At 38.2% G+C, this 10,156-nt stretch overlaps 1 protein-coding gene across 1 annotated transcript; it reads right to left on the reverse strand.

The window, feature by feature from the left end:
• Positions 1–8,512: 8,512 nt before the first annotated feature.
• Positions 8,513–10,127, reverse strand: LOC125224906 (acylglycerol kinase, mitochondrial). The gene is given in 3 exon segments (XM_048128415.1): positions 8,513–9,354; positions 9,486–9,784; positions 9,871–10,127. Coding segments are annotated over 3 exon segments (1,233 nt in total). The 5' UTR covers positions 9,981–10,127; the 3' UTR covers positions 8,513–8,530.
• Positions 10,128–10,156: the final 29 nt, after the last annotated feature.

The following is a 10,156-nucleotide window of genomic DNA, read 5'->3' on the forward strand; positions in this document are numbered from 1 at the left end:
GGAGAGACTTTATTATCTCTAATTACCAACAATATTTTTCAAGATTCGACAGTTTTGCCGTCTCCGTTTGCAGCATTTTCACGCGATTAATAAAAAATAAAAATAAAATGATATAACATCAGGCCGCCCCGTCGCACTATTTGTAAGTGTGATAGGGACGGCCTAATGTTTTACCGTTAACCGCGCGACCATGCTATCGGTGCGAGTAACGGTTTTACTGACGATTCGCCAAAAAACGTTTGCCAAAGTTTCACATCCCAAACTATTATTCCCAAATTATCATTTCCCAAATAAACGTTTGGCAAAACAACTTATCGCAAATTGACATTTAGCAAAACTTTTTTTGGTAAGTATTTGTTTCCCAAAATATTTACTTGGTCAAATTTCATTTTACCAAATATTATTTAGTCAAAGGTATTGTTAGGCAAAATTTCCATTTCCCTATATATTGTAATTAAATGGCGCACTAGAAATTTGTTTGTTGATTTTATACTTTGTGTCCAAGATTTGTGTGAAATAATGTGTATGTCGTACTTTTTTACCTCCTGCTGTAAAATGTCAAGTATGACATTTTCACTTACATGTCCGGATACATTTTATTAAAAAGAAACCTTATGTTTTCAAAACCATTATGTTCTATTAATTTTTAATTACTTTAAAAAACCATTTCCGGTTTGCTCACTGTCAACCTAACACGCTCCTCCTCGCTTCGCTCGTCGTGGCACCTAAACTGACCCTGTCGCACACGAGTTTTCTGTTACAATACTAATAAAATTATTACATTACATTTATGCCTTGTAATATTAATTGTCAAACGTGGTTTTGCATGGTGTAATTTGTAGAAACATTTTTTGACAAAAAAATAGTTGACAAAATAATTTTGTCCAGTAATTAATTTGACAAAAATAAAGTTAAGCAAACTTTTCTTGTCCAACTGAAGCCTTGGGAATAAAACTGATATTATCATTTGACAATTTTAAGTTAAATTTGGCAAAAAAATCTTCGGTAAATTAAATTAATCCCGTAGAAATGAAAATGCAAATGCCTAAATATTTTCGAAATTTGCGATGTGAAATTTTGACCAAACATGTTTTTGGGATATAAGTTTTGCCATTAAAAACGTTTGCGAAATAAAGTTTTGCCTAAATAAAATTTGACTAAGTAAAATTGTGCCAAATGATAATTTGACCAAACAAATTCATTGCGAAACATACCTTTGCCAAACAATACTTTGGGAAATGAAACTATTGCGATATGATTATTGGGAAATGAAATTTGACGAAACGTTTTTTGGCGAAACGGCAGGACACCGCGAGTAACACTTTTAACATGGTCACATCAAGGCACTTCATCCACACACACACACACACACACACACGCGCACACGCACACGCACACGCACACGCACACGCACACGCACACGCACACGCTCACTCACTCACTCACACACGCACACGCACACGCACACGCACACGCACACGCACACGCACACGCACACGCACACACACACACACACACACACACACACACACACACACACACACACACACACACACACACACACACACACACACACACACACACACACACACACACACACACACACACACACACACACACACACAAACACACACACACACATACAAATAGATTCAAATTAGACTACAACTAAACCATCTGCATTATAATGTTAACCTACATAAGCTCTCATACAATAGTATAGTCAAGTATGTCACTCTCCTGCATCTTTTCAGCTATATCTACCTACTTAAAAAATCACGTCAATTCGTCGTTTCGTCAGTCCTTCACCTTGAAAGACTGACAAATAATCAGACACAACACTTTCACATTTATAACATTAGTATGGATTTAACAGACACTTTTTAAGGTTCCGTAGTCAACTAGGAACGCTTATAGTTTCGCCATGTCTGTCTGTACGTCCGTCCGTCCGTCCGCGGATAATCTTAGTGACCGTTAACACTAGAAAGCTGAAATTTGGTACCAATATGTAAATCAATCACGCTGACAAAGGACATAAGCTTGTATAATATATAATCAAATAATTATATATAAGACAAGCTTATGCCCGCGGCTTCGTTCGCGTTATAGAGATAAAATAATTTTTAAGAAAAAAAAACCGTCGCCTTTCGGGTTCTGGTGAAAGCTACTTGCGAATGTTGGATTATGTAGAAATGTGTAGGTATTTTTTAAAACTGCTTTGAATGCTTTAATTATTAGATGGCAACACAAATGAATATACGTATAACGTTAAGGTTTGAGGAGTTTCCTCAATTCCTCATGAATCCGATTATAAGAAATTGAAGCTTGACAAACTTTGACTTGAAAACTCAATATGCTTAACAAACATAACTAAATAAATGTCACTGTTCTGAACTTAAAGGCATGCTTTTCTTACAAAAATACCAAAGTCACTATGAGTGTGCCGTTCAGATTTTAGGAGTTCGGTTCTGACCATCATCAGCAGTTCTACTGCACCAAATATCGCTGTTCTGGACGTAAGTGCATGCTGTTCTTATAAGAATACCAAAGTCACTGTAAGTGTGCCATTCAGATTTGAGGAGTTTGGTTCTGACCATGATCAGAAAATCCACTGCACCAAATATCACTGTTCTAGACGTAAGTGCATGCTGTTCTTATAAAAATACCAAAGTAACTACAAGCGTGCCGTTTAGATTTGAGGAGTTCGGTTCTGACCATCATCAGCAGTTCCACTGCACCAAATGTCACTATTCTGGACGTAAGTGCATGCTGTTCTTATAAAAATACCAAAGTAACTACAACCGTGCCGTTCAGATTTGAGGAGTTCGGTTGTGACCATGATCAGCAGTTCCACTGCACCAAATGTCACTGTTCTGGACGTAAGTGCAAGCTGTTCCTATAAAAATACCAAAGTCACTATAAGCGTGCCGTTCAGATTTCAGGAGTTCGATTCTGACCATCATCAGCAGTCCCATTGCACCAAATGTCACTGTTCTGGACGAAAGTGCATGCTATTCTTATAAAAATACCAAAGTCACTATAAGTGTGCCGTTCAGATTTGAGTTCGGTTCAAACCATCATCAGCAGTTCCACTGCACCAAATGTCACTGTTCTGGACGAAAGTGCATGCTGTTCTTATAAAAATACCAAAGTAACTACAAGCGTGCCATTTAGATTTGAGGAGTTCGGTTCTTACCATCATCAGCAGTTCCACTGCACCAAATGTCACTATTCTGGACGTAAGTGCATGCTGTTCTTATAAAAATACCAAAGTAACTACAAGCGTGCCGTTTAAATTTGAGGAGTTCGGTTCTGACCATCATCAGCAGTTCCACTGTACCAAATGTCACTATTCTGGACGTAAGTGCATGCTGTTCTTATAAAAATACCAAAGTAACTACAAGCGTGCCGTTTAGATTTGAGGAGTTCGGTTCTGACCATCATCAGCAGTTCCACTGCACCAAATGTCACTATTCTGGACGTAAGTGCATGCTGTTCCTATAAAAATACCAAAAGTCACTATAAGCGTGCCGTTCAGATTTGAGGAGTTCGGTTGTGACCATCATCAGCAGTTCCACTGCACCAAATGTCACTGTTCTGGACGAAAGTGCATGCTATTTTTATAAAAATACCAAAGTCACTATAAGTGTGCCGTTCAGATTTGAGTTCGGTTTAAACCATCATCAGCAGTTCCACTGCACCAAATGTCACTGTTCTGGACGTAAGTGCATGCTTTTCTTACAAAAATACCAAAGTCACTATAAGCGTGCCGTTCAGATTTGAGGAGTTCGATTCTGACCATCATCAGCAGTCCCATTGCACCAAATGTCACTGTTCTGGACGAAAGTGCATGCTATTTTTATAAAAATACCAAAGTCACTATAAGTGTGCCGTTCAGATTTGAGTTCGGTTTAAACCATCATCAGCAGTTCCACTGCACCAAATGTCACTGTTCTGGACGAAAGTGCATGCTGTTCTTATAAAAATACCAAAGTAACTACAAGCGTGCCGTTTAGATTTGAGGAGTTCGGTTCTAACCATCATCAGCAGTTCCACTGCACCAAATGTCACTATTCTGGACTGCTGTTCTTATAAAAATACCAAAGTCACTATGAGTGTACCGTTCAGATTTGAGGAGTTCTGTTCTGACCATCATCAGCAGTTCCACTGCACCAAATGTCACTGTTCTGGACGTAAGTGCATGCTGTTCTTATAAAAATACCAAAGTCACTATGAGTGTGCCGTTCAGATTTGAGGAGTTCTGTTCTGACCATCATCAGCAGTTCCACTGCACCAAATGTCACTGTTCTGGACGTAAGTGCATGATGTTCTTACAAAAATACCAAAGTCACTATAAGCGTGCCGTTCAGATTTGAGGAGTTCGGTTCTGACCATCATCAGCAGTCCCATTGCACCAAATGTCACTGTTCTGGACGACAGTGCATGCTGTTCTTATAAAAATACCAAAGTCACTTTAAGTGTGCAGTTCAGATTTGAGTTCGGTTCAAACCATCATCAGCAGTTCCACTGCACCAAATGTCACTGTTCTGGACGTAAGTGCATGCTGTTCTTATAAAAATACCAAAGTCACTTTAAGTGTGCAGTTCAGATTTGAGTTCGGTTCAAACCATCATCAGCAGTTCCACTGCACCAAATGTCACTGTTCTGGACGAAAGTGCATGCTGTTCTTATAAAAATACCAAAGTCACTATAAGTGCACTGCTTTACCTGTATTAGTGAGACAAATAAGACCTCTATAACTGAGATAAGCTTTTTCGACTGCACAGTCACATTTACCTCTACTAGTGAGACAGAGTGTATTTTTATATAGTCTCAGTAATAGAGGTATCTATTAATGAGACTATATTTGAAAAATTACATTCACTTCATTGTTTGTTTAGAATGGTATAGGAATTTACCTCTGTATTTGAGACACAGTCAATCCATGACCTTTGTAACTTTTTACTTTTTAAATTAATTGTTTGTCATTAATTGTACATATATGTAGGTATAAAGAGGTAAGGTAACTTATGATCGAAAGTTTATTTTATATGCCGGTGTATGAAGCATTTTGTCCAGCACTGTAGTCATTGTGAATTGATGTGTAAGGGTCTCCCCAAACCTATCGACGCGAAATATGCTCTAGCCGACCAAAAATCGCTCGTTAGTTCATCTTCATAGATGCTTTCGCGACATCGATTTTTAGTCGGTGAAAGCCATGAAATCGGCTTTGCCAATAGGTTTGAGGAAACCCTATCCAATAAATAAACCCTTTGTAATTTGACGATCCATTCCAGGAGATTTATTAGAAATGGTATGGAATTGTAATTATTTACCTACTTTTAAGAACTATGCACAGTGAGCTGCAGAAGTGGATGGCGAATTTATAATATTTCCATGCAATTTTGCAGGTCACTGTACGATTTAACACATACAACATAGCGTAGGTACTATACTTGACGATCATAATATGAATTCCTTAAACGATCGTAGATTGTCATGCAAATTTTATTTTAGTTTCCGTATAAAACATAATGTAGTATTGCTTATGAATAAATAATTTACAGTCTAATTATCATAGGAGGTAGGGCTGGTAGGGCATAGCGAGTGATATTCCGCTTTGTGTGTTAGGGCACAGCACAGCGGATATCGTCTCGCTCGAATCTAGAGCAAAGCCCAACTGGGGTAGTACCTCCGCCTTACAGAAGTCCGCAGCCAAATAGCACTAGACCCTACTCATAGTGCCTGCCGGTGAGTAAGGCTGCCAGAGCTCAACGAGGGTGCGGTGTGCTGGATGACGGGAGGACTTACGGAACTAACTTGTTCCGTCTATTGTCCTTTGAGTCGTCGGCAACCCGAACCCTCCTTGGAACTTATACACTCCTTTTTCCTGTGTACCTACTTAACACAGCAAAAGGGAATGTACAAGTTTCTAATGGGGTGGCAACGCGCATGTGACAAGAATGTACTTGAGTTGCAGGCGTCCATAGGTTATGATGACCGCTTTCCATCAGGCGGACCGTACGCTTGTTTGCCACCGACGTAGTATAAAAAAATTGTATTATGAAATAAATGAATCTTGTCTAAATGTGCCTAAGATGTTACAAAAAACCGGCCAAGAGCGTGTCGGGCCACGCTCAGTGTAGGGTTCCGTAGTTTTCCGTATTTTTCTCAAAAACTAATGAACCTATCAAGTTCAAAACAATTTTCCTAGAAAGTCTTTATAATGTTCTACTTTAGTGATTTTTTTCATATTTTTTTAACTTATGGTTCAAAAGTTAGAGGGGGGGGGGACGCACTTTTTTTCCTTTAGGAGCGATTATTTCCGAAAATATTAATATTTTTAAAAAACGATCTTAGTAAACTCTTATTCATTTTTAAATACCTATCCAACGATATATCACACGTTGGGGTTGGAATGAAAAAAAATAACAGCCCCCACTTTACGTGTAGGGGGGGGGGGGGGGGTAATAAAACATTTTTTTCCATTTTTTATTTTTGCACTTTGTTGGCGTGATTGATATACATATTAGTACCAAATTTCTGCTTTCTAGTGCTAATGGTTACTGAGATTATCCGCGGACGGACGGATAGACGGACGGACGGACGGACGGACGGACGGACGGACGGACGGACGGACGGACGGACAGACGGACAGACAGACATGGCGAAACTATAAGGGTTCCTAGTTGACTACGGACCCCTAAAAACGGCCAAGTGCGAGTTGTACTCGCGTTGCAAGGGTTCCGTACACTACAAGAAGGGCTTCCCCCTTCGAGTCCCAAGCATCTATATGTACCTATTTACTTATATTTTACTGACATCATATGATGTCGCTGGGACTCGAATAGTTAAAAAATTATTTAAAAACATATTTTTGAAACTTAGTATCTCGCTCACGCTCTTTCATTTGATATGTAACACAATAGGTACGTATACTTCAAAAAACTTCAGTTTTTATTTTCACTTTTAAATTACATGTCCATCTTTGGCTCACAGGTTAACATACCTGTGCCAAAATTTCAAGTTGATCGGTTGAGTAGTTTTGGAGAAAATTAGCTGTTACAGACGGACAGACAGACGCACGAGTGATCCTATAAGGGTTCCGTTTTTCCTTTATGAGGTACGGAACCCTAAAAAATGAGTTATTGAATTATGGAATAGTTTCTTATTAGATATTCACGTAATCATTTGTGTACCTACACAAACACTGAAACTAAACATTGTACCCGTTTGAAATTATGAAATTTCCAGAATTAAGTGTACTATAATTATTTGAATTAGAAGAAACGTAACTTATTGCTGGATATAACTTTCCTCAGATGTTAATTTAATATTATAGTTCAACTTAAAACATCGAAGTGCTGGGCGTCCTAGCCGTGTGATTCAAATTTAAAAACATGGTTCTTCAGCACTCGCTCGCTTGATAAAATGTTAAAAATAACACCGGTACCTGCCCCTAATGTATCACGTCTAATGACTCGAGACAGGAAGTGCTTCGGGTTTCATGCTCAACCATTTAAGTATTTGCTTACCAACTTAATCTTTTTTTTTATGAAGCTGTAGGTACCTGAATTTTCCACCCATAACGCCAACCTATCTTCTTCGTTAACCGGGAATCGGAACACTAAAATTTCTGCGGATAGATTTTTGCAGTTCACGTATGCACATGTACACGGCATTTTTACAATTTATGTCAAGTTGAAAACCAGAATGACAATTATTGTCACTGTGTCAAATTGAACAAAACTTATTTAATCTATGAAATCTGTCGACAACCCAAGTCCAGCGCCATCTGATGTGACATTTTAACAATAATTAGTTGGCTATAAAGCTATCGCAACTTAATGAATGCTTGTGAATTCCGAAACTGTCAAAGCAGCAGAAACTCAAAATGATTTGAGGCAAAAGGACGTAACTCCATGAAAAAGAACTGCTAGAGTCATCTAGCGACAGCCAAGCAATTCACGTAGTCCGTTACACAATTGACTTAGACCGTAGCGCTCTAGAAGACTATATTCTCTTTGATCTTACTGATTAATATCTTTTTACTGATAGTATAAAACATATATTCCCACATATTACTTTCATATTAGAGCATTTCTTTCTTTTTTTTTGCCAATAAATTTTTTTTGATTGTTTTAGGGAATTTTAGGTCAATTGTACTCAGAATCACGAGTACTTTCAATCTCACTGGGAGACAAAAAGTGTCCCAGAATTTCCATACATGTTTGTTACTTTCCTCTTTTGTTACCCCATACAACATGTACGGAAAATGGTAACAAAATAAGAATAAATCGTATGGGACAATTTTTTTAACTACTAGGATTGAAAAAGCTAGTAATTCTGAGTAGAAATAGCATATTTTTTTTCAAAAATAACACACTTCATAAAAGTGGCAAAAAAAAAGAAATGCTCATTTAGCTAGTGGCTGATGACTATTAGGCAGTCTGTATGCTTGTTTTTAACCACTGTAGAGCAGTAAAACTGGTCAAAATAACACAAACAGACACCAGGTTTTATCACACATTTACTGTAAACAAAACAATTTAACAACTTTGGGTAGTATTGTTACCTTAACGGGTTTTAACTCAAATTCTTCCTTGTCAATCTCTATGGTGACTTCTTTACCTGGGTCCTGTGGCATCAGCACCACTGTTCGAGCAGAAATAACTTCTTTAACCTCTGGCTTGTTTTTCAATCTGTCCCAACCTTCACTAACAAACTGTGAATACGAATAGTTGTTCTTCCCCAGTATTATTTTCAAAGAGGGCTTCTCCTGTTTGTCTGCAGCTGTTTCTATTTTAAACTCTGCTGTCTTGAAACACAACTCCTCTGTTTTCAAGCATTCTGGATTAACCTCTTTTGGGTTTACAGTTGCAGCTTGTGTGCTGGGAATGAAGAATGACCATTTTCGTTTAGGCTCCGGCTTTTTTGGAACACAGTTAGCACATCCAGCACAAGGCGGTGTGTATTTCAGTATGCCACTGCAATTCCAAGTAATAGAGTCCTTATAACCATTAAATAGAAATGTGGCATATTATCTTAAACCTGCAGTGAACCAGTATTTGTCTTTCTTGGCCATTGTGTCCCTAAAAGCACCCCATTCTATTGAACTTAAGGCAAAGATTGGCCTTGGGGTTTCCTCACCCTCTGTTATTTGTTCTATTTTGAGAGCATCTTTCCATTCAGTGTTGCCTTTGATTATAGCCATTGAAGCATCAATGAGCTGTTTCACTTTATCCACATTATCTGATCCACCAGGAAATAAGCTGTTACCGAGCTTGTTAGTGCGGCCGAGGGGAAGAACACCAAGTGGAAAACGATTGGCTTCATCATTTCTGCGAAGGAGACCTAAAATTGATACATAAGAAATTATTGTTATGAAGCAGAAACAGTTCCTTAAAAGACAAGTAGAATCCTTTCTGTTTGTAGTGCTAGTGAAAGACTGCCTTTAGCGTGTTGTGAATACTATTCTTAATTACCTGTAACAGTCTCTGATAAAGTCCCATCACCTCCTGCTACGATTATCGCCTCTGTGCCCTTCAATGTCTCTACAATTTCCTTTGCATTACCCTCTGAAGCTGTTTGCACAACATCAACTTGCAACCCAGCGAGATGCAGTAGTGGTTCGCAATATTTTTCAAAGTCCTTTTTAGCTGATCTCTTATTAGCAACTGGATTTAGGATCACAGTTACAACAGTAGGATTACGCTCCATGGGTATTAATGCATCTCCATACTGAGCCGCTTCCTTGCATGCTGCTCTCATAAGAATATTGATTCTGCAAAAAACATGCAAATGAGTGTAAGTATTAACAGAACACCTATATACCAGACTGAAAAGAAGTCAATGATTGATATATCTTACTCGTATTTTTCTTTGGCTACCGAGGCTCCATAAACCAATGCGCAGGCCCCTACAACAGATTTTTTCCAATTGTTCCGAATCGTAGTACTAAACTTAACAATTTTCTCCATCTTTAGAATTCCGTAGCTTACAAACACCTGGATAAACGAAAATCTTTTATTGGTTCAGTATGGCTCACATAGTATATTATTTCAAATAACATTTTTCATTTCTGTGAAATTCCAATTTCCACGAAAGTTTTTAGGTTAATCAGCTGTTTTTAGTCATGTCAGCTTGACATTCCATC

The sequence above is a fragment of the Leguminivora glycinivorella genome, chromosome 1 (genome assembly GCF_023078275.1).
Source record: "Leguminivora glycinivorella isolate SPB_JAAS2020 chromosome 1, LegGlyc_1.1, whole genome shotgun sequence".
Lineage (NCBI taxonomy): Eukaryota > Metazoa > Arthropoda > Insecta > Lepidoptera > Tortricidae > Leguminivora > Leguminivora glycinivorella.